Raw genomic sequence first — 25,594 nt, 5'->3', positions numbered from 1 at the left:
GGTATAGGCCCTTTTATTATACGCTTTATGGAACTGTCCGGTACGGTATAGGCCTTTTTATTATACGGTTTATATCGGTGATGGAAATGAGCCTGCATCCTTAAACTCACTACATTGAGAAAGGACACAATCATGTCAATTTACAATTTAGGCATTTAGCAGACGCTCTTGATCCAGAGCGACTTACATTTAAGCAAAAACAAAAAGCATGGCATACATCACATATATCAAAAGTAGTTATCATGAATCATGTATATAAACTAAGAACGTAACAGTGTGGAGTATCTATGTCAACTATACATACTATTATATTATACAATATACATGTGTACTATAAAGTGCCATGACTACATGAAATTCAATTCTAGTGTTGTCTACGTAACGAGCTATAAGTCTGTCTAAAATAACAACGCTAACCTAAGTCTACTATCTGAGTCTACATAAAGTGCTATCTAAAGGGTTAGGCTAGGGCAAGTGCTACGGGCCATGGTGGAGGGATGTCCCCCTCCGGGGGTCCTGGGATGCAATACTGTACTTGGTACATGACGACGGCGGTGACTCAGACCACCCCTGAGTCCCTGGGACCCATTACATCACATAGAGTTATTCACAATGATTCCATCGTCTCTGTCAGGCAGTAACTCATCATCTCATCTCCATCATACAGTAATAGTATACAACAGAGTCGCATAAAAGCATCAACTGTTGCAGATCCACAAGCGCGGCACGAAGCAACACACTTTGAGCCTGTAGATCTGCTACTTTTGCTCATTTGAACCCTGAAATAGTAACCGTTAACTGTAAGGTTGCAACGGTCAGTCCTAAATTGGGGCGATATATATATGAGTATACAGTACCTGACGAAGGCCCGCTATTTGGTAACTCATTATTTTGGGAGCATTCCAAACGGTGTGCAGACTTCCTCCTTCTCTTTACGCATGTCTCTTTTGTTCGAGCACCCGTTGAGATCTTTAGGATGTGCATGGCACCTCCTGACCACTATACTTCTGTTTTGCCCATTGTACAATTATTTAGATTATCGGTATTGTTTTCTCCCTAAGCAGGAGGAGGTCGCAACGTGGACCTGTCCTCGTCTCGGCGCACAGAGATGTCCATCGAGGTCTCCTCCAAGCAGATCGACAACTCCCCGAGCGCCGGCATCGCCCGCTTCGGCCTCAAGCGTCCCGAGGTGGGCCGCGGGGGCGGCGGGGGTGCTGCCGCGGCTCACGACGGACCCCCGTCCTCCTCCTCCTCCGCGAGCAGGGCGTCTCAGCGCTCTCACCACGAGCCCCCCGCGCCTCCCCGGAGGACGGACTCCCAGCTCAGCTCCTCCTCCTCCTCCACAGCCTCCTCCTCCACCACCACCTCCTCCTCCTCCAGGATCCCGGAGCCCTCCCAGCGGAGAGGACTGGGAGCAGGGGGCGAGCAGCACACCTCCTCCTCCCCCAGCGTCAGCCCCGTGGAGGGGGGTCCCGCCAGGAGGCCGGACATGCCCCTCTTCAGGCAGCCGGATGGGACGACGCCGCCGCCACAGACGGGTAGGGCGGTGGAGAATAACGGCCACGCCGCGGCCCCGCCCCCGCCGGCCCCCAGCGGGCCTCTGCCCGACCTGGACAGGATGGACTCTCCCCCCGTCGTCACGGAGACCACCCCCGCTGCCAGGACCACTGACCGTGAGTACCTGATCCTACAAACCAATACGCCTTTTAAGGGAGGCTTCGTGGGTGAAATGAAATGCCACTGCTTTTCTTGTGCGTTTGTGTGTGTGTGTGTGTGTGTGTGTGTGTGATCATTTCACTATAATATATTTATTATGCAAGACAATTCTGATGATGCGGGCTGTGAATGTAGTAGAGGTAGACCCTCGATATGGTCCTAGGAGTTTTCCCCTAATTCAGTGTGGTGATGATTCAGTTCTATTCAGATGTCGTCATGCAGAAGGTAACAGTTAAACATGGTACGATGGTCAAAGTGAGTGACTAGTTGGACATATCTGGTACAGTGTACGTATCAGTTATATCTGCTATGTTAAAACAGAGTTATTTTGGGGGGCTTTTCTGCCTTTATTTGATAATCAGTGTAGAGAGAGAGGAAATGGGGAGAGAGCTTGAGTGTGACCAGAGCAATCTAGTAAGAGAGTAATGACACTCCCGTTGACTCTCATTGTAACAATGGAATGCGGAAGTGCTCATTCTATCTCAATGGGATAGTTCCAGCCATATAGGAGCAATGTTTGGAACTATCGCCCAATAGGTACCCGCTTTGCGGCGAGATCAAAGCGTGTCACCACTCTCTTACTAGATTACTCTGGGTGTGACATGCTAATTGGAATCGAATCATACTAGCTCTTGTCAGGCATTGGAGCCCATGTGGCCGATGCTTAGATTAAAGTTGAAGAAGGCCACCCGGCCGAAACGTCCATCTGTCTGTTGTTATACCTGCTGGGGGGGAAACTGAAATAAAACGAGAATCCTAACGGATACCGTGAGTGCTGGTATGTATTCCTTCAGCCCATGTGGTAACCATTCAGCTGCTGCTGTAGTAGTGCACGTAGCTTCCTTTTTAACGCATTTCCCACCTCGATGACTGACCCCACTGACCTCACAGCGTTGCTCTCTAAGTCTCTATCAGGACATGTAGTGGCCGTTAGTGTTCCCTCCTTGTGAGCTCATCAGACCTGACTAGAGATCTGTGAATGTAGGTCAGGGACTTCGGGGACGATGATGAGTCCAACAGGACTGACTGGTCCCAGGCCAGCCGTCACATACAGTCGGGACGTTGTTGTGGACAGATAACTGGAAGCAGCTACTGGACCCAAAAGCACACATGATGAGACCAGATCACTCTTCAATCAAATAAGCAAACGGATAGTGACTTTACTGTGATATCGCCCTGGCTGTCGGCAGTGTGTTGAGTGGTAGCATACGTTTGTTGTGTGATTCAATCAGAGCCAACCTGTGTGTCAATGGACAGTAGTAATGAACTCACTGATCCTGTTGACCCACATATCGGTGCATTGGACTGTGTGTGTGTGTGTGTGTGTGTGTGTGTGTGGTGTCATGTTGACGAGACTGGGATGTTTTCAGCAGAGCCCGACAGATGCTGGATACTTAGATTTGAGTCCAATTTTGTAGTCTTAGATTACCATTGAGGATTTTTATTTTACCAATTATTGTGTAAAAACTTGGATTTGATTAACGCTACCATTTGAGAACATTCAAATTCAAATCTAAAAAAGACACGGTGCATATAAAATCACAAATTAACATTAAATAGTAAATACAATAATTTGAAAACAAAACATTAACTTTAATCAAATAAACTGAACTTAACCTTATTTGACCACTTAAGCCCTATTAATTAAAACTTTTTCTACAATGGCTGATCTAAAAACCCATAACACGTATCATTGTGTGAAACGTGAGCTTGTAGATCTGCTATTTTAGAAAAAAAAAAAAAACATATTGGTCGAATAATAATATATGTTGTCTGCCGTCGGGTTCTATTTTGACGTCTTGCTTCAGAAACTACCCTCGGGTGTCGTGTACTGTACTGTATCGCAGCACTGAGGTAAACCAAAACACCAAGGCCTGTACTGTACTCCTTCACCTGAAGAGCTGCTCTGTACTGTAGTCCTTTACCTGAAGAGCTGCTCTGTACTGTAGTCCTTTACCTGAAGAGCTGCTCTGTACTGTACTCCTTCACCTGAAGAGCTGCTCTGTACTGTACTCCTTCACCTGAAGAGCTGCTCTGTACTGTACTCCTTCACCTGAAGAGCTGCTCTGTACTGTACTCCTTCACCTGAAGAGCTGCTCTGTACTGTACTCCTTCACTCCTTCACCTGAGCTGCCCGTGAGGTGGCTTTGAAAACCCGCCCGCCACCAAACAACTGGCCGTGATGTTCCAAACATGTGTGGGACGGTCGAGCGTGAACGCCAAAGCTCACACTGAGTGCCTCCTCCTCCTCCTCCGCTGCGGCCAGATGTTTTCCTCTGTAACTCTGCGTACCAAAGCGCTGGGCCTTCTTACCCAGGCGTGACTTCCAGAAACGCTTTTTACATTTTATTTTTTCATTTGGAAATTGCGAGAGGCAACAGCCTGGCAACGCGGGACTAATTTATCCCCCGATTATCATCCATGGTTAAAATTCCATCTTTTGCTGCAGGAAACCAAACCATGTTCAAATCGGGGTGGAAGAGGGACGTAACATAGTGCTGCTTTAATAAGCAAACAAATACTGTACACACAAAAATAGAGGGTATGTATGCATATGAATAAAGTGAGTGGCAAAGTGAGTTTAATGTTGTTCATTGATTAATGCAATCAGATAGGACTTTTCTGTGTGGATGTATGGGCTGTCAATCAGATAGGACTTTACTGTGTGGATGTATGGGCTGTCAATCAGATAGGACTTTTCTGTGTGGATGTATGGGCTGTCAATCAGATAGGACTTTACTGTTTGGATGTATGGACTGTCAATCAGATAGGACTTTTCTGTGTGGATGTATGGACTGTCAATCAGATAGGACTTTTCTGTGTGGATGTATGGGCTGTCAATCAGATAGGACTTTACTGTTTGGATGTATGGACTGTCAATCAGATAGGACTTTTCTGTGTGGATGTATGGACTGTCAATCAGATAGGACTTTACTGTGTGGATGTATGGACTGTCATTCAGATAGGACTTTACTGTGTGGATGTATGGACTGTAAATCAGATAGGACTTTACTGTGTGGATGTATGGGCTGTCAATCAGATAGGACTTTACAGTTTGGATGTATGGGCTGTCAATCAGATAGGACTTTACTGTGTGGATGTATGGGCTGTCAATCAGATAGGACTTTACTGTGTGGATGTATGGACTGTCAATCAGATAGGACTTTACTGTGTGGATGTATGGGCTGTCAATCAGATAGGACTTTACTGTGTGGATGTATGGACTGTCAATCAGATAGGACTTTACTGTGTGGATGTATGGACTGTCATTCAGATAGGACTTTACTGTGTGGATGTATGGGCTGTCATTCAGATAGGACTTTACTGTGTGGATGTATGGGCTGTCATTCAGATAGGACTTTACTGTTTGGATGTATGGACTGTCATTCAGATAGGACTTTACTGTTTGGATGTATGGGCTGTCAATCAGATAGGACTTTTCTGTGTGGATGTATGGGCTGTCAATCAGATAGGACTTTTCTGTGTGGATGTATGGGCTGTCAATCAGATAGGACTTTTCTGTGTGGATGTATGGGCTGTCAATCAGATAGGACTTTTCTGTGTGGATGTATGGGCTGTCAATCAGATAGGACTTTTCTGTGTGGATGTATGGGCTGTCAATCAGATAGGACTTTACTGTTTGGATGTATGGGCTGTCAATCAGATAGGACTTTTCTGTGTGGATGTATGGGCTGTCAATCAGATAGGACTTTTCTGTGTGGATGTATGGGCTCATGGGCTGTCAATCAGATAGGACTTTTCTGTGTGGATGTATGGGCTGTCAATCAGATAGGACTTTTCTGTGTGGATGTATGGGCTGTCAATCAGATAGGACTTTTCTGTGTGGATGTATGGGCTGTCAATCAGATAGGACTTTACTGTTTGGATGTATGGGCTGTCAATCAGATAGGACTTTTCTGTGTGGATGTATGGGCTGTCAATCAGATAGGACTTTACTGTGTGGATGTATGGACTGTCATTCAGATAGGACTTTACTGTGTGGATGTATGGGCTGTCATTCAGATAGGACTTTACTGTGTGGATGTATGGGCTGTCATTCAGATAGGACTTTACTGTGTGGATGTGTCGAGGCCAGAAAGTAGGCGTCAGTAGGCGTTCCCACGTAACTTCCGTATTTGATGATGATTGCACGCAATTCCTCTATAGCCAATCTACAAGCTTGTAGATTTTTCATTCATTTTTTTTTTATGTTGACCTTTGACATACCATGCCCAATAGGAACATGTCGGTGTGACTATATATGGGCCGTTTCCTCTAAATACAGTTTTAAAAATATGTGACTCTAAATACAGTTTTCCAAACCAGGCCAGGAGTTCTGGTATGCAACACTGCAGGTGATGTCATCCAGTGTCATGTTGGGGGCGGGTGGCAAACTTCCTCTTTCATTAGGGCTTCAAAAGAGGCTTGGACTCTAGGGCTCTCTCTGGTATGTTTGGGAAGTAAGTGTGTGTGTGTGTGTGTGTGTGTGTGTGTGTGTGTGTGTGTGTGTGTGTGTGACTGTGTGTGTGTGTGTTTACAATTTAGGCATTTAGCAGATGCTCTTAATCCAGAGCGATTTACATTAACAAGAAGCATGGCAATACATCACATACATAAATCAAATGAATCTTACAAAAGCTAAGAACGTAACAGTGGAATATCTATATAATGAAACCATGCATATACTTTATTGTGCTGTCTATAAGTCTACATAAAACGCTATCCATGTGTACTATCTAAGTGTGCTTCTCAGGGACAGTATAGTAGAGATTCAGGACAGGTTTAGGGGTTGTATACCTTGTAGTTGTAGTTTGTATTGTATTTGTAGTTTGTATTGTAGTTGCGTGGCAGGCCAGTAGTTGTTCTTATACCTTGGCTTGTAGTTGTAGTTTGTATTGTAGTTGCATGGCAGGCCAGTAGTTGTTTTTATACCTTTTAGTTGTAGTTTGTATTGTAGTTGCGTGGCAGGCCAGTAGTTGGTTTTATACCTTGTAGTTGTAGTTTGTATTGTAGTTGCGTGGCAGGCCAGTAGTTGTTTTTATACCTTGTAGTTGTAGTTTGTATTGTAGTTGCGTGGCAGGCCAGTAGTTGGTTTTATACCTTGTAGTTGTAGTTTGTATTGTAGTTGCGTGGCAGGCCAGTAGTTGTTTTTATACCTTGTAGTTGTAGTTTGTATTGTAGTTGTAGTTTGTATTGTAGTTGTAGTTTGTATTGTAGTTGTAGTTTGTATTGTAGTTGCGTGGCAGGCCAGTAGTTGTTTTTATTCCTTGTAGTTGTAGTTTGTATTGTAGTTGCGTGGCAGGCCAGTAGTTGTTTTTATTCCTTGTAGTTGTAGTTTGTATTGTAGTTGCGTGGCAGGCCAGTAGTTGTTTTTATTCCTTGTAGTTGTAGTTTGTATTGTAGTTGCGTGGCAGGCCAGTAGTTGTTTTTATTCCTTGTAGTTGTAGTTTGTATTGTAGTTGCGTGGCAGGCCAGTAGTTGTTTTTATTCCTTGTAGTTGTAGTTTGTATTGTAGTTGCGTGGCAGGCCAGTAGTTGTTTTTATTCCTTGTAGTTGTAGTTTGTATTGTAGTTGCGTGGCAGGCCAGTAGTTGTTTTTATTCCTTGTAGTTGTAGTTTGTATTGTAGTTGCGTGGCAGGCCAGTAGTTGTTTTTATACCTTTTAGTTGTAGTTTGTATTGTAGTTGCGTGGCAGGCCAGTAGTTGTTTTTATTCCTTGTAGTTGTAGTTTGTATTGTAGTTGCGTGGCAGGCCAGTAGTTGTTTTTATTCCTTGTAGTTGTAGTTTGTATTGTAGTTGCGTGGCAGGCCAGTAGTTGTTTTTATTCCTTGTAGTTGTAGTTTGTATTGTAGTTGCGTGGCAGGCCAGTAGTTGTTTTTATTCCTTGTAGTTGTAGTTTGTATTGTAGTTGCGTGGCAGGCCAGTAGTTGTTTTTATACCTTGTAGTTGTAGTTTGTATTGTAGTTGTAGTTGCGTGGCAGGCCAGTAGTTGTTTTTATACCTTGTAGTTGTAGTTTGTATTGTAGTTGTAGTTTGTATTGTAGTTGCGTGGCAGGCCAGCTTGCAAGTTCATCTGCAAGTTCACGTCCCGTGGTTGCAGCAAAAAGTAGAACTGCCGTCATAAAACCACCGCCGTCCCAAAACGTTGGATGTCCTCACAAGTAAAGTAATACTTTAGTGCATTTTATTTGTGCACTCGTGTGTGTGTGTGTGTGTGTGTGTGTGTGTGTGTGTGTGTGTGCGCGTGTGTGTGTGTGGTGTGTTGTGTGTTCCCCTGGGAGTTGCTCATGCTTTTTGGCCGTCCTGTTGTTTATCTAACTGGAGAGCCCTGTGTGTGCGTGCGTGCGTGTGTGTGTTTGAGGGTTGTCGTGTGTTTTCGTTTGTACAGCAAGCAACTGATGCATCTGGTATTCTATTCTATCTTGTGCTTATGACTCAGTTAAATGTTCCGAAATGGAAAACTGACAATCCCAAGTATTTCTAAATCGATTAGAAGGTTTTTAATAGAAAATAACATTGGTCAAAACGTCAATAACCGGTGTGTGTTCTACGGTAGATCTAGGACACTGTTTTCCAACGGCCATCTGTGGCTCACGGACCACTCGCTGCTTATGTACAAATCACATTATTTTCCTACTGTACATTTTATATTGTATAATGTATGGAGTTAAAGATCACACCCGTGTGAAGTGAGGGGTTGTCAATGGCCTTGTGTAGGACAAAAATAGCCCATTTGCTCGTCTACATATGACGTAAATTCTCCATTCATTGTCGAGGGCATTTAATTTAACGCTATAGCTTAACATAGGAGGGGCAAGCGCCCCTAAAAAAAACCAATATCTACAAGCTCGTAGATTGATTGTAGATCTGCTATTTTCACTAGTTTGTGGCCCGGGCAAACGTCTATAAACCTCTCTTCTGGGTCTCGACCTGAGATGTTAGGGAAGCACCGTTCTGTAGGAGGACGAGGTCTCTCCTACATCAGGATTGGACTCCAATTGTGTGTTATGTGTCTGTGCTGTAAGGAGACAGCCGTGTGTGACTGTGTGTGTGTGTGTGTGTGTGTGACTGTGTGTGTGTGTGTGTTGCGCTGGTTAGTTGAACTCTATCCAAGTGTAGGCGGGTGGGGGGGAGGTGTGACTTTCCAAATCTGGAGACCATAAACTGCTCTGCATAAAAATAGAAAGCCTCCAAAAAAAACACGTTTACGCTGAACTGTCTTGTCTGTCTAGCTGTGTGTCTGTCTGTCTGTCTAGCTGTGTGTCTGTCTGTCTTTTGGCGTAGAGTTTCATTTCGGTCACAGCCACGTGCTGTGACCACAGCTTAAAGATACAATGTGTAAATTGTATGCGTTTGTCTTTGTCAGGGACAGTAGACCCTGAACTCATGGCAAAATGACTTCCAGCAGCTCGTCTCAGAATAGAGTTTGCCTCTAGATATGCTATGAACTGATTTCCTGTCTAGAACAGTTTGTTGAGATGAGGGGGCATGAGAACCTCTTGTGTAGCATTGAGCAAAAGTATTTAGGAAATGGGAATATTTGAGTGTACACAAAATAATAAATAATGGCTTCGTTAAAGGTCTCTGTCTCTATCTCTCTCTCCTCTCTCTGTGTCTCTCTCCCTCTCCTCTCTCTGTCTCTCTCTCTCTCTCTCTCTCTACTGACAGAGAGATAATGGTGCAACAGTGTGTGAACTTCAGTAAAGATAACATGGCAGGCAGTGTCCTGTCCTTATCATCGTGCGGTTGGAGTGTGTCTCATCATGTGTTTGGTTGTTATTCATTCAAATAAGTCCCAGACTGTAGCTTAAACCAGTGGTTCCCAAAGTGGGGTCCGGGGACCCCCAAGGATCCTTGAGGGAGTTCCAGGGGATCCTTGACATTAAAATGGTTGAAATATCACTGCTAAGGCCGTAAAAAATATTCTCTTATGGGGGGGACCCTGGTATATCTCTTCAAATGGGGGTCTTAAATTCCACAAGCATGTCCATCTTTAGGTCTGGTTCTCGCTACTCGACAAATGGCAAAAATAGACGATCTACAAGCTCACCTCTTGTATATTTCCAATTATTACTTTTTTTTTTAATTCTTGGAGGGACATTTTTAAATGTTTACAATCCTCATCAGGCCAAACATAGGGATGTCAGGTTGATTATGTGTGATTATGCTCTAAACGGCTCCACCGTGTGGTCACACAGAGCATCACACTGCTGGTTCAGAGAAGTAAGCTTTTGTCTGGAATCCCATCACTTTTAGTTCCTTTAGGGTGGAAGGATGCTGGCTAGGCAGCTAGGAAAGGAAGTGTCATTGTTGTTGAGAAAGAGAGAGATGGGCTGATAATTAAAACCAGAGGATAATCTTAATTTCTTGATTGATTGCAGTCATTATTTCAGAAAAGCAGCTCGAGGCAAACTATTTAACACTTAATCACTATACAAGAAAAAAAGGACAAATATCTTCAAACTCATGTTGAGCTTGTAGATTGGTTGTGTGTGTGTGTGTGTGTGTGTGTGTGTGTGTGTGTGTGTGTGTGGGCGTGTGTGTGTGGGCGTGTGTGCATGCATGCATGCATATGTGTTTGCTGGGAAATCATAAAATGACTGTGTGCATGCATGCGTGTGTGTGTTTGCTGGGAAGTCATAAACTTACTGTGTGTTAAATAGGGGAGTTTGGACAATTACTCAAAGGACCTGGCCCTGAAGGTCAGCATGACTTCTTGTCATGTTCCATTTCTCCTCGAAATGGGCTGTGTGTGTGCACACGTGCGTGCATGCATGCGTGTGTGCATGTACATGCAGTCCGTGACCGTGTGTTCAGAAGCTGCAGCCCGGGCCAGGGCGGCTGATGTATACACGGATATAAAGCCATGTTGTAAATATAATGCATGATGACATGGTGCTGTCGTCCTGCTGCTGCCACAGGATATGATGTCATACAGTATGTTTTCGCACGCGCGTGCGCGCAAACTGACCACGAATGGCGTGTGCGTGTGTGTGTGTGTGTGTGTGTGTGTGTGTGTGTGTGTGTGTGCGCACATGTCGTTGGCTGTCCATCCTACACTTAGCGTTGCCCACCTGCCCCTGGAGGGTAAATAAAGCTTTGAGGGTTGCCCACCTGCCCCTGGAGGGTAAATAAAGCTTTGAGGGTTGCCCACCTGCCCCTGGAGGGTAAATAAAGCTTTTAGCGTTGCCCACCTGCCCCTGGAGGGTAAATAAAGCTTTGAGGGTTGCCCACCTGCCCCTGGAGGGTAAATAAAGCTTTTAGCGTTGCCCACCTGCCCCTGGCGGGTAAATAAAGCTTTGGGGCAGGTGGAGTTTGCTTTCAGGTTGTGCCACCGAGCAAACCAGATATGTCTAATAACACCTGAACGTGGCCAGAGCGCTCTGTCTTCTTCAATGTAAAATAAGAGCACTGTTGTTTACCTATAATGTGCTGCTACACTTAAGTGTGTACCGTACCCACAGTGACAGTCATATTTATATTTGGCATAGAAATGTTTTTGTTTTTTTTATCGCACAAACACAAAAGTGTTACATTTAATGTTAACATTTCTCCTATCATTTTATAATGGCCGATTTGCTTTTCTTGGGCAAGTGGACAAACTGCATGGACATGACCTTTGGGCAAGTAGAACATGACCTGTACTTGCAAGTGCCTCTGAGGCCTTAGTGGCAACCCCTCCTGGCCTATGATGTAGTTCAGTGGTCCTTGAGGGGGTTCCAGGTGGTCCCCCTGCTAAAGGATGGAGAGTTGGTAACCAAATGGACCCTTCTAGATCTTTAACTCTTGAGAGCGTAACAATGAAACCAAATGGACGCGTACGGGCCCATTTGGTTTCATTGTTACGCTCTCGAGAGATTCACATTATTGTTCAACATCTGCATTACTTATAATTTACAAGAAAACTACACAATTAGAGAATGTATAGTATAATTGTTATTTTTTTCCTGTTATCTCTCCTATCGTATACCAACATCAACACGGCATGGAATTGGGACACGATATCCAACGACAACAAAATATTCTCTTTAGTTTGGGGTCTGAGAGGCTAAATCTCATCAAATGGAGGCTCCGTGGCTCCAATGCCCAATAAATAAAGGGCCTTGATACAAAAAAAAGGGTTTAAAACCACTGCTATAGTTGACGGACCCTTTTTGTTTTCCTGTTTTTGTTCTGAACACTTTAACGAGCGCACAGATCAGTTTCAACACCAGTATACTGTCCTCCCACCTCCTCCACTCTCTTATCGATCAGATCAGATCACAGATCAGTTTCAACACCAGTATACTGTCCTCCCACCTCCTCCACTCTCTCATCATTCAGATCAGATCACAGATCAGTTTCAACACCAGTATACTGTCCTCCCACCTCCTCCACTCTCTCATCGATCAGATCAGATCACAGATCAGTTTCAACACCAGTATACTGTCCTCCCACCTCCTCCACTCTCTCATCATTCAGATCAGATCACAGATCAGATCAGTTTCAACACCAGTATACTGTCCTCCCACCTCCTCCACTCTCTCATCGATCAAATCAGATCACAGATCAGTTTCAACACCAGTATACTGTCCTCCCACCTCCTCCACTCTCTTATCGATCAGATCAGATCACAGATCAGTTTCAACACCAGTATACTGTCCTCCCACCTCCTCCACTCTCTCATCATTCAGATCAGATCACAGATCAGTTTCAACACCAGTATACTGTCCTCCCACCTCCTCCACTCTCTCATCATTCAGATCAGATCACAGATCAGTTTCAACACCAGTATACTGTCCTCCCACCTCCTCCACTCTCTCATCATTCAGATCAGATCACAGATCAGTTTCAACACCAGTATACTGTCCTCCCACCTCCTCCACTCTCTCATCATTCAGATCAGATCACAGATCAGTTTCAACACCAGTATACTGTCCTCCCACCTCCTCCACTCTCTTATCGATCAGATCAGATCACAGATCAGTTTCAACACCAGTATACTGTCCTCCCACCTCCTCCACTCTCTCATCATTCAGATCAGATCACAGATCAGTTTCAACACCAGTATACTGTCCTCCCACCTCCTCCACTCTCTCATCATTCAGATCAGATCACAGATCAGTTTCAACACCAGTATACTGTCCTCCCACCTCCTCCACTCTCTCATCGATCAGATCAGATCACAGATCAGTTTCAACACCAGTATACTGTCCTCCCACCTCCTCCACTCTCTCATCATTCAGATCAGATCACAGATCAGTTTCAACACCAGTATACTGTCCTCCCACCTCCTCCACTCTCTCATCATTCAGATCAGATCACAGATCAGTTTCAACACCAGTATACTGTCCTCCCACCTCCTCCACTCTCTCATCATTCAGATCAGATCACAGATCAGTTTCAACACCAGTATACTGTCCTCCCACCTCCTCCACTCTCTCATCATTCAGATCAGATCACAGATCAGTTTCAACACCAGTATACTGTCCTCCCACCTCCTCCACTCTCTCATCATTCAGATCACAGAACAGTTTCCAACCCCGTCCTGACCTCCCCGGGGGAAGCAACTCAACTGGACCGTTTCCCTGTGTGTTTTTATTGTTCCAGAAAGAACGTGAATAAGAATGACCTAACTATCTGCTCTCCTATTGGCCTGGCTTTAACTATCTGCTCTCCTATTGGCCTGGCTTTAACTATCTGCTCTCCTATTGGCCTGGCTTTAACTATCTGCTCTTCTATTGGCCTGGCTTTGCTCCTGAGCGTCGGGGGAAGCGGAGCGCGGGGCGCTTTACGACGCTCTGTGTTGTGCTCCGCTTGGTGCGGAACTGGTCACATGACTCGGACTGAACTGAAGCACCTTTTGGTTGTTACCCAGAATCCCTCTGAGCTGTGGAGTCCAGAGCCATAGCGTTACGACAACTCCGTTCACTTATGATGGGGCCAGTCCAATGGCGGCGGCTCTGACTCCTACATATACTTTTTATTGGTGAAAAGCCCCCTATAGCGAAGAGTTACAATGTCCTGGAACGGAAGTTGGCAGAATGCACTGGACTCAGGGCAACAGCCCAGCTTTAATGATCTTAAATCTCTTATTTTAGATAGTTTTTTTTTTTTTTAGTAATAGTACGACATAAACATTACAGAGACTTTAGTTGTCACTGTACAGTACTTTAAAACAGTTGGCATGTTGCACACATGCCTAAGATTGCTGATATTTGCGCCGAAAACAATTATGTATTTCAAACTCCAGCTTGTCACTCTCCAGGCTGCATGAACAACAGCAGCGCTCTGTTTTCTGCCCCCTCAATGTCATCATAACTCTGTCTTACTCTATGGCTCTGGTGGAGTCCATGCTCTGTGACTACCCAGAATCCCTCTGGCCTGTGTGGAGTTCATGCTCTGTCACTACCCATAATCCCTCTGGCCTGCTGTGTGGAGTTCATGCTCTGTGACTACCCATAATCCCTCTGGCCTGCTGTGTGGAGTTCATGCTCTGTGACTTGGGAGCCGAAAACACACTTTCTGTTCCCTGTTATTTCCTTCTGGAGATCTTGGAGAGAGAGTGTGTGTTTGTACAAGTGTACAGAATTTAATTTAGCTTCATTCCATGACCAATGTGTGTTTGGGGGTCAGCCTAAGTTAGGATGAGTGCATTCCTTTGGAGACTAGAGAGGAGAGCAAAGCGGATGTCTTGTTTTATCAACATCCTACGCTATAAGCATCAAAGAAAATACAATCAATTGAAGATCAAAGGCAGACAATATATGCAAATCATTGATGGCTATTTCTGGAGTCGAGTGTATGTTACGAATGTGGAAAATGAATTCCAACGATGGCTGTTTGTCATTAGAATTAAGCACCGATTGCATGGACGTTTAAATGGTCTTGGAGGAGGAGGACTGGCTTTGAGCTGAAGGCTGTGCCGATCACACTTGGCTGTGGAGGTTGATGACGACTCTTTATTGAGGAACAAAGCGGGCTTCTTGTTTTCAGCCGCCGTGGAAGAAATACTCAGTTTGGAATTTAGTCAAAGTAACAAAACAATACCACGGTATAAAACTACTTTGATACAAGTACACGTCCTACATATTTATTAAAAAAATAATAATGTTGTACTGTAAATAGCAACAACCCCAAAAGGGGTTCCCGTCTTGAAAATTATAGTACAAAAAGGAGTGCCCATCCTTAAAGGAGTATTTTAACCCCCCAAAAATGACTTTACAATTACAATCACACACCCCATGTCATGAACCCTTGATTTCATGGAGAATGTTTTGTTGTCGTCACATTCCTAAGCCAATGATTTGATGATAGGTGGAGACATTTGAGACACAACAATCTCCATGTATGTATTCAAGGCTTCATGGGGACAGTGTGTGATTGATAGCAAGTGCAAAAAAGCATTGTCATGAAAATATACTCATTATGCAGAGTGGCCATTTCACAATGGAATCGTTTAGGCCTTAAGCCCTATTTACTACATAGGTATGCGGAACTAACAGTGGGAACCACAGCAAACATGCCGTTTTAACGCGCAGCCCGCCAGAATCGTAGTAACCGTAGGATTGATTTAATCGTCTAGCAGGCCAGACCCGTAGCCCACACACAGCATTCTGTCGTTCAAAATAAGGGTTACAACCTGCGATAAAACCTTAGCAATGCGCGATAGATAGATTAACATGATACGGCCCTGTGTACATGCAACGTGCATTGGACTTTGACACCCAGCTTTAGCAATCCAGTTTAATCATCATCAATAATACAGCAGTCTGAAATGGGATTGTCTGAATCCAGTACAAAATAAATCATGTTATCTTTTTTCTTTCTTAAAAAATAAAAAAATAAAATGAACAAAATGAACAAACAGTAAAAATAGAAGTGTATTGGAAGATAAATTAAACATAACTTGGCTTAAAATTGTATGAAGCGTAAACAGTACTCTGTAATAAAAAAAATATATAGTTTACTTTTTTTTTTTTTTTTACAAGCTCTACAAGCTCACAACCTTGTAGGTATAAATCAGGCATTCCGGCCTTCTAAGATACATTGGAGTCGACAAAATCAACTGTACATTTAGTCGACTAAAACTGAAACATTCCAGATGACAAACGTATGACTAAAACTAAATTAAATTTGCTATCAAAATGGACACCAGTGCCATGTCCTTTCTGTGCATCATAATAGCTTGCGGATCTGAACACCAGTGTGCTGGTGATGTCAGTTTGAAACATTTGCTACTATGATGCAGTGAAATTACATTTGGACGTCGTCATTCTTTTTCGTTTCATCTTCCCCAAGAATAAGCAGGCCAGGCTCGGGCCCAAGTTTTTAACTAGTTCATGTCCAGCTTGGAAGCAGCATGTGAAAACAAAGGCAGACTGGTCATCAGTCATACTTTAAAGCTGCACAAGTGGTGGAAAGTTCTCTGACCAGTTGCTGGGTGAAATATCGTACCGCTGTAGTTCAACTCACCTGCCACCATCACTGCCATCTAGTGGCTGAATGTATACTCGAACTGCCACAATTCATGTCAATGGAGAACCATTTTATTTTGGAAGCTGCTCACTCAAAACTTTGATTTTATAACCGGCGATCATAAACAATTTAGTTATGAGCCGCAAATCCACCATGTTTTGATCAAAAAAATGAAATGGATTCTAAAAAATCTGTTCCTATTGAAAAAATAAAAATGTAATCAATAAAATCAAAAGACCATCTCGGCGACGAGAGCCAAAGGACCAGAAGACGTCAAGAGACGTTCTAGGCGGCGAATTAATGAAACCAGATATTTTTCACTAGAGTTTCAATTCCACGGCGAAGTGTGCGCGAGAACCTCCTCCACGCCGCGGGGTATGAATCGCGCCAGGACTCCCGGAGCGATCGTCATGCCAGAGCGGTACTCGAAGGCGCGGTACGCTGTGTCGTCCAACTCGGTGCAACGCACAAACTTAGTCGCCCACTGCCACCGCCAGCTCTCGTAGTCTCGCGGCACTTTGCTCGGCGACGAGTAGAAGCCGACCCAGGACTTTCGGAACAGCTTCTTCCAGTCGGTGAAGGTCTTCCCCACGTACAGGCGGGCACAGGCCTTGCCGTCCGCCACAAAGAGCTGGAGCTGCGCGTCGAAGCCGCGTATTTGGACCCGTCGCTGTGTCGCGGCGGCGTTGAACTCCGGCCCCCTGGCTAGCTCTGCCCCCACGCTCGTCCACAGCCCACAGCACCACCTCCTGGCGCGTTGGAGGCGTACCTGAAGGCCGGGGTTCAGGGGAACCGAGGTCTGGTAGCTCCCCGACGCCCCGTCGATGCACTTGAACACTTTGCTGGACGAGCCGTCCCCGTTGTTCTTGAACAGCACCACCATCACGTCTTGGTCCAGATGGATCTGGGGGATGTTACTCCAGCGTATCGCGGCCTTGCCTTTCTCACCGGTCCCGACCTCGAGTTTCATGGCTTGTGGTGTGTATTCTGTCATGTCGACGGCCAGGTACGCTTGTACGGTCGCTGAGCCTCTGCTAGCCGAAGGTGCGCGAGAGCGCTGCGGCACATTCGAACCCCTGTCGGCCGAAGGAACCTGCTGGGAGCGTTGCTTCCTGGGTTTCACGGGGCAACGGCTTTCTGTGATCACGATGAACAGCAGCAACCCGACGCAGGCGAGGTCGCCCCACGTGTTGTTGAGCTGCATCATGTCACAATCTGCGATGTTGCTCCCGAAGTGGTCTCGGATCTCCCGCAGCGATCTGCGTTGGTTTCCTCCCGTAGTAGTGGAGAACAGTCTCATGTCTCTCAGCAGGTTGTTGGTGATGCGGTAGGTGTGTGACGGGTCGTAGCTCGTACCCTGGTCCCGGTTCACTCCGTAGTGCTGTGTGATGTACACCTGGTCGATGGTCGGGTTGGTTTGCGGCACGATGCTGATGTTCTCTCTGACCCTCACTATGATCCGGTCTCTGTTAGTTTCCTCGTTTCCCATTAAGTGATAAGGCGAACGGGTGACATAAGGAGGCAGTCTAACGGAGCTGCTCAGATCCGGGTTGAGGTTTCCAACAGTGTAGTAGCGGTATCCCTGAGGCAGTTGGTTCAGCATCCGCTCATAATTGCCATAATGATGAGCCCCGTAATCCCTCCCGTTTGGCTCAAAGGTCAGATGTATGACACCGTTGTTATCCATCTCGATCGTGTTGGCAAACCAGTGCAGCAGCAGGAGGCTGTGTTTGGGCACGGAGTCTCCGAAGTCCACCTTTTTCAGGTCGTCGATTGAATTGAGCGTTTGAACGGCGGCCGACACAGAGGTGAGAAGCAGAGCTAAGGTGTACGTCAGGAGACGTCCTGACATCAGGTGATGTGCAGACATGGTCAATCTACAGAAGAGGATACAAAAACAAAGGAAAGAGAGAGGAAGACAAAGGTCAATCCTTTATGCTTGAAAATATTGCAGACTGCTGTCGTGGAATGGGCGCTATGCACACACGCCATTTTGGGAAGAACTTGGGGTCCCTTCCTTACTTCCATGTTCCATTCTGGTCAAACAGAGTCAGGGTTAATGATACTAATGAAGGCTCTGTTCTATTCTGGTCAAACAGAGTCAGGGTTAATGATACTAATGAAGGCTCTGTTCCATTCTGGTCAAACAGAGTCAGGGTTAATGATACTAATGAAGGCTCTGTTCCATTCTGGTCAAACAGAGTCAGGGTTAATGATACTAATGAAGGCTCTGTTCCATTCTGGTCAAACAGAGTCAGGGTTAATGATACTAATGAAGGCTCTGTTCCATTCTGGTCAAACAGAGTCGGGGTTAATGATACTAATGAAGGCTCTGTTCCATTCTGGTCAAACAGAGTCAGGGTTAATGATACTAATGAAGGCTCTGTTCCATTCTGGTCAAACAGAGTCAGGGTTAATGATACTAATGAAGGCTCTGTTCCATTCTGGTCAAACAGAGTCAGGGTTAATGATACTAATGAAGGCTCTGTTCCATTCTGGTCAAACAGAGTCATGGCTAATGATACTAATGAAGGCTCTGTTCCATTCTGGTCAAACAGAGTCAGGGTTAATGATACTAATGAAGGCTCTGTTCCATTCTGGTCAAACAGAGTCAGGGTTAATGATACTAATGAAGGCTCTGTTCCATTCTGGTCAAACAGAGTCAGGGTTAATGATACTAATGAAGGCTCTGTTCCATTCTGGTCAAACAGAGTCATGGCTAATGATACTAATGAAGGCTCTGTTCCATTCTGGTCAAACAGAGTCAGTGTGCTGCTATTGTGTGTGTTGGCTCCAAATGGCCCCTTTGGGGTCCATTTGGTTCCATTGGTACACTCTTGAGTTATGGGGAGTCCTTGAATTGAAAAAGGTTTGACAACCACTGCATACTAAATGGAACAGAGCCTTAATTAGTATCATCGGTAACACGTAGGGAAGCGGCCCGGAAGTAGGACGAGTTATTCTGTGTGCATAGAACGCATTCTGGATGATCAGTCTGTAATATTGACGAGGCAATGGGAGTGAGGACGATATTCTAGTGGGTGATTGCTAATCTTTAAAGTACACGATAACACTCTAGGCCGATGGTATAAGGCAGTGGTTTTCAACCTGTTTCACATCAAGGCCCATTTATTTATTCACCATTTGAGCCACGGACCACCATTTGATGACATTTAGACTCTGACCCAAAACATAGAATGGTGTTATATATATAGATATTTGTCCACAACTCCATGCTGTGGGTAGGAGATAACAGGCAAACGATCAAAAGGACAATTCTTCTACATTCTCTAATGGTGCAGTAGACCTTGTGCATTAAGTAATGCAGATGTTTAATTCTAATGGTGCAGTAGACCTTGTGCATTAAGTAATGCAGATGTTTATCTCTAATGGTGCAGTAGACCTTGTGCATTAAGTAATGCAGATGTTTAACTCTAATGGTGCAGTAGACCTTGTGCATTAAGTAATGCAGATGTTTAACTCTAATGGTGCAGTAGACCTTGTGCATTAAGTAATGCAGATGTTTAACTCTACATTCTCTAATGGTGCAGTAGACCTTGTGCATTAAGTAATGCAGATGTTTAACTCTACATTCTCTAATGGTGCAGTAGACCTTGTGCATTAAGTAATGCAGATGTTTAACTCTAATGGTGCAGTAGACCTTGTGCATTAAGTAATGCAGATGTTTAACTCTAAAGGTGCAGTAGACCTTTACATTAAGTAATGCAGATGTTTAACTCTAATGGTGCAGTAGACCTTGTGCATTAAGTAATGCAGATGTTTAACTCTAATGGTGCAGTAGACCTTGTGCATTAAGTAATGCAGATGTTTAACTCTAATGGTGCAGTAGACCTTGTGCATTAAGTAATGCAGATGTTTAACTCTAAAGGTGCAGTAGACCTTTACATTAAGTAATGCAGATGTTTAACTCTAATGGTGCAGTAGACCTTGTACATTAAGTAATGCAGATGTTTAACTCTAAAGGTGCAGTAGACCTTTACATTAAGTAATGCAGATGTTTAACTCTAATGGTGCAGTAGACCTTGTACATTAAGTAATGCAGATGTTTAACTCTAATGGTGCAGTAGACCTTGTACATTAAGTAATGCAGATGTTTAACTCTAATGGTGCAGTAGACCTTGTACATTAAGTAATGCAGATGTTTAACTCTAATGGTGCAGTAGACCTTGTACATTAAGTAATGCAGATGTTTAACTCTAATGGTGCAGTAGACCTTGTACATTAAGTAATGCAGATGTTTAACTCTAAATGTGCAGTAGACCTTGTGCATTAAGTAATGCAGATGTTTAACTCTAATGGTGCAGTAGACCTTTACATTAAGTAATGCAGATGTTTAACTCCTGAGAGCGTAACATGAAACCAAATAGACCCGTAAGGGTCATTTTACACTCAAGAGTTAAAGATATATATAAGGGTCCATGCGGTTACCTACTCTCCATCATTTTTAGCTGGGCACCACCTGGAACCACTGGTGGTCCCCCGACCACTGGTTGCAAACCACTGGTATACTGTATGGTAGTTGTGCCCAAGGTAATGTAAGTAAGAGAGTGGCGACATGCTTTTATCCCCCCGCAAAGCGGGCGCCTAATGGGCTATAGTTCCAAACCATTGGAACTATCTCATTGAGATAGAATGAGCACTTCCGCATTCCATTGTTACAATGGGAGTCAACCAAGGGGCCAGTGAGGCTTTACAACGTTGAAGCACTGGGCCCTAGCAGTAAGAGGAGGGACTGCAGGCGGACCCGTGGATTCATGACGAGGAAACCCCGTGCAGCTGGGCTTTAACATTGAGCGCTCGGTTGCACTTCCGCATTTGGGCACCAAAATTTGGTGCCCAAATGCGGAAGTAGACGGTCCTTCCGGGTGCTTCAAAACGCCACTGAGCAACTTCCACTGACATGAATAGCGGAGGGGGCGGAGCTTCACGCCAGATCAGTCTCCATCCTTTTAATAATATGGAGTCAACACTATAGTGTCGCCACTCTTACTAGATTATTCTGGTTCTGCTAACGAGCACAGGGTTCAGACCATAGTTACACTGCAGAAGCTACAAGCACAAGCTGAACCATAAAAAGATAGGCTGAACCAAAAACACATTAGCTATCAGGACTAGTGGAGACATCTTGGCTCTTACAAGCTGCCAAATAGCATAATGTATTTTATTTCTACTTTACGAGATTATTTCAAAGGGATATTTCACATACCCAGGCTACTGAGACCCGACAGTTTTTAAGTTTCTTGATTCAGTATTTTTAGATATTTTCCTATACAAAAAGATCCATTGTAACGTCAAACTCCATTTTAACCATGTTGGATTCATTGACATCACCCGTGCTTTGTTCTGGCCACTGATAAAATACTAAAATGAGCTGTACGTAAGATGAGCTATCTTACTAATACAATTTTTGACAAATATTGTCCTAATACGTGAGTGGTGGGCATGTTTTTTTAAATGATGGTTTTAATTCTTTCATTCAAAAAATAAAGGAAATAAGTAATTGAAAAAAACACGGCCCCCTCACACATCCATTAGAAGAAAATGATCAGACACCAGGACCAAAGACATCTTTTTGAAGAATCCATCGTGGTTAAAATAAAACTTGAAGTTTCTCTGGGTTTGTATAGGAAGGGGGCGTGTCTGCTAAAAGACCATCACATTATATAACATTGAGTCCTCACTGAAACGTAAATAAACTTGACTTGACTTAAAAAGTGTCTCGGGTGCTCACAAAATCCTAGGCTTTAAAATTACTGCCAAACATGTTTTTGAAGGTGAAAATCATGATTAATCTACTCGTTAAAACGAGCTTAAACAGCTAAATACTGATGCAAATAATCACATATAGGAATCGAATCGGCAGAATAATAATAAAACTCACCTGTGTGTTTGTTTTAGGTCTGCTCCAGTAGTGTGTGTGTGTGTGTGTGTGTGTGTGTGTGTGTGTGTGTGTGTGTGTCTGCTGTGTCTGTGCCACTGTGGGAGCGTGATGGGAGCTTTTGGAACACTTCCTGTTATTATGACTTCACTGTAAATGGAACTGTAACAGAGGAGGAGGGGCTTGTTGCTGCAGTTACCGTCCACAGCGCTTACTCTGAAATGAAACCGTGGCTTTCATACATCTTCACAACAAGTCCCGACTCCCCACCTCGTGTGCTGTGCATAAATGTACCATTATTGAAAACAGGACAAAGAGTTGAAAGTGAAACTCGGAGGCCGACTTATTTGCTTTCATTACGTACACACAGTCAATAATGGAGGGTAATACTTGCCATACTTGTTTGTTGATGTGTTAATTATTAAGCCACCGGCGTTTTTTTAGGCTATATAGTTTTACTGTCCTCCTTATGCAATGGATGGGGTAGATATATGAGCCAGGTGCTCTGAGACTTTTGATTACACAGAGGTCTGTTTTTTTTTAGTTCAGTGGTCTATGTTAAAACAAATGGCACACTAGCTGAATTCAGTGATTGACAGATCAGAATCAAGCACTTCATACAAGCCATGTAAATTAGTAATGCATTTTGATAATGGGGATATTTGCTATTGAGCAACCGAAGCTCTCTCTCTCTGCCTGCCTGCCTGCCTGCCTCTGCCTGTCTGTCTGTCTGTATGCCTGCCTGTCTGCCTGCCTGCCTGCCTGTCTGTCTGTCTGTCTGTCTGTCTGTCTGTCTGTCTGCCCGTCTCAGGGGCATTGTTGTGTATACTGTATGCCAGCTAGAGGTAATCACATGGGTTGCGACAGACAGACAGACAGACAAGTTCATGAGTCATGCAGCACAATGCATTGGGATGGGTTGTTTTAAGGCAGTGGAAGTGATTTATTGTTTAGCCTTTTAACATAGACCTGAGCTCGATTCTACAAAAGTCTTCTAAACTGAAAAGACCGTTTTCTGAAAAACCTATGTTTCTATGTCAGTGGTGCTCAACCTTTTTTAATGTCAATGAATGAATTATCTGTAATTGGCCGCTGACCCGCTGCATCTAAAAACATGTTGTTCCAGGGACTTCCCCCAGAAGCAAAGATATTTGAGTTAAAAACGTTCGCTCTGAAAGAATATATTCCAAGATCTGTGACACATTTTCACGATTTTTCAAAAATAGCAGATCTACAAGCTCGTAAGCGCGCCACCCGGTGGCACGCTATGAGCTTGTGTAGATCTGCTATTTTTCAATAGCTAAATTATACCATAATGTTTAAAACACCAAAAGGGGTTCCCGCCCAAAATGGGTTAAAGGAGAATTCCATGCTAGAAGACTTTCATACCTTTATTTGTAGTTGTTACGTCCCCACCAAAGAGGTCCAGGTGTTATTTTGTGCAAAAGTGCAGTATTGGCTACTTCCCCTAATATAAGCCCTCGATGGGGGTTGGTTTTTTGTGCTAATTTCGCTTATTTCCATCAAAATAAGTAGGGAGGGGTCCAGTGTTCCCGTCTCAATTTTGTCTGCTCATTTCTGTGTCGTCTGATCCCATTTCACTTGTTTACATTTGTATCCTGTTTGAGTTCTCTGTCCTGATTGGATGAAATTGGCATCCCGACCTGAAAATGTATTTTCTGTTTCACTAAAGAGCTGGCGAGACATGGAGACTCCCGTTACTGTGCTGTTCATTAAGTACATTAAGTACATTTTGACACCAATAAATACTTTAGTACTTTTACTCTTTTGCATGTAACAGTAGTTCTACGCTGCAGTATTGATTTAATTTAAGTCAAATACCTGAGTACTTTTTTCCACCCCTGGACAGTGGTATGGTAGAGTTTTTCTCTCTAGAACGAAAATCCGGGAAAGACGGGGCTGCACAATCCTTTGGAACCACTGCGGAACTACTATGATGGGACTGAGAGGTACAATTCTGGCATGTGGAGGCCGGACTAGCTGGCTCTGTGGGATGACTCCTGTCCGGGCCCCTCCTATGTGGAGGGACTAGGCTCTGTGGGATGACTCCTGTCCGGGCCCCTCCTACGTCTCACCAGGTCCACTCCTGCTCTCACCAGGAGGCATGCATGTCTAGACAATAGACATACTATGCATATTGATATTTAAATTGACGTACAGGTAGCCTATACTGTTGTTCCTGCAGGACAAAAGAACAGATGGCGTTAGCAACACTTGAGTATCAAAATAAATAATTATGCGTGGTCCTAAGTCTGGACTAAAGGGTGCTAAGGGCTGGTCAATGAACATGTTTTAGTTTGAATAGAAGATGCAAATGGCTTGCTACACCTACTTAACCCATTTTGGGCGGGAACCCCTTTTGGTGTTAGCATTATGTTAAGCTTTAGCTATTGAAAAATAGCAGATCTACAAGCTCAGCGCGCTACGAGCTTGTAGGTCTGCTATTTTTGAAAAATCGAGAAGAACGACTGACATATAAACATAGCTTTTTCAGAAAACTGTCAGGATGTAGAAGACATTTTTAGAATAATGAGGTCAAAATGTCATGCTAGGGAATTGCAAGTGAGCGTACTGAGTTAGTGTTTTGATTCATCAGATAATTCCACTTGTCTGTTTACCATTCAACACCATGCAGGAGGAAGCTCTCTCTCTCTCTCTCTCTCTCTCTCTAAGTGAAGGTGGGGGCCGCATGAGCTCACAACCCCTTGCATTGTGAATTTACGAAGCAATTGTTTTCCTCTGTCTTTGACACTTTTGACTTGTGAAAAGTTATAGTTTTGAGCTTGTCCATCTGCTGTTTTTGTTTTTGCAAAAGACAAAATACATGAGAGAGCAGTTAACCCATTCTGGGCGGGAACCCCTTTTGGTGTTTTACACCCTCAGGCCGGGAACCCATTTTTGGGTTCTGTACAGTATTCAAAAATGTAAATCTTTTGATGCTGCTATACAAATATTTGAAGTTTTTCAGAAAACTTAGGTCAGGATTTAGAGTCGTTTTTAGAATCGGCCTCAGGCCTAAAGGGAATTTTCTTTTTTTGGCCATTGGTTTTATTTATAGCGTTATACACACACACACACACACACACACACACACACACACACACACACACACACACACACACACACACTTTTTTTTACACACACGCTCACACAATCGCATTATGGTATACTGTACACTATTTCACTGTATATTTCAGTAGAAAAATATAATATAAACTAGAGCCTGTATGGCTGCAATATTCAGGATATTGGGGAGTAACAAATTCAGATATCAATATACTGTGTCAGCCAATATTCTTTATATCACATGTGACCCTAGTGACCCTAGTACTAACCTGTTCAGGTCTGATGCTGTCTAGTCTAGTGGGTCTGCTGTTGTGAGAGAGAGCCTGTAAACTTTTATGAAGCCTGTAACACATCAGTGATTTCACTGAAAATGAAACTGTTAAAGAGGAGGTTGGTGTTATCGGCAGCATTTCTTCTGAAATGAATCTAACTGGAT

At 44.0% G+C, this 25,594-nt stretch overlaps 2 protein-coding genes across 7 annotated transcripts in view; one reads left to right on the top strand and one right to left on the bottom strand.

Annotated features, from left to right (window-relative positions):
* The window catches only part of LOC308324283 (septin-9-like), a 188,070-nt gene that overhangs the window by 84,384 nt on the left and 78,092 nt on the right, over positions 1 to 25,594 (top strand). For 3 of the 5 annotated variants that reach the window (XM_080776284.1, XM_080776287.1, XM_080776286.1), the window contains one exon: positions 1,062 to 1,673. In XM_080776284.1, coding sequence (XP_080632410.1) covers positions 1,062 to 1,673 — 612 coding nt within the window. Of the gene's footprint in view, positions 1 to 34; positions 41 to 1,061; positions 1,674 to 25,594 lie in introns of those variants that run through there. The other 2 variants (XM_080776288.1, XM_080776285.1) reach the window with 2 other exon arrangements.
* LOC308324284 (uncharacterized protein) lies at positions 16,383 to 25,516 on the bottom strand. 2 transcript variants are annotated; one of them, XM_080776291.1, is made up of 2 exons: positions 25,428 to 25,516; positions 16,383 to 18,049 (listed from the first exon to the last, which is right to left on the bottom strand). In XM_080776291.1, exon 2 carries the CDS (start codon positions 18,040 to 18,042, stop codon positions 16,501 to 16,503), a length of 1,542 nt encoding a protein of 513 aa, XP_080632417.1. In that variant the 5' UTR covers positions 18,043 to 18,049; positions 25,428 to 25,516; the 3' UTR covers positions 16,383 to 16,500. The 2 variants fall into 2 exon arrangements, with proteins under 2 accessions (XP_080632417.1, XP_080632416.1); XM_080776290.1 differs by lacking the exon at positions 25,428 to 25,516 and adding an exon at positions 22,075 to 22,123.

Source organism: Protomyctophum bolini, assembly GCF_963924005.1.
Source record: "Protomyctophum bolini genome assembly, chromosome: 11".
Taxonomy (NCBI): domain Eukaryota; kingdom Metazoa; phylum Chordata; class Actinopteri; order Myctophiformes; family Myctophidae; genus Protomyctophum; species Protomyctophum bolini.
Note: the sequence above shows the minus strand (reverse complement) of the source record. Positions and strands in the feature narration are given on the sequence as shown.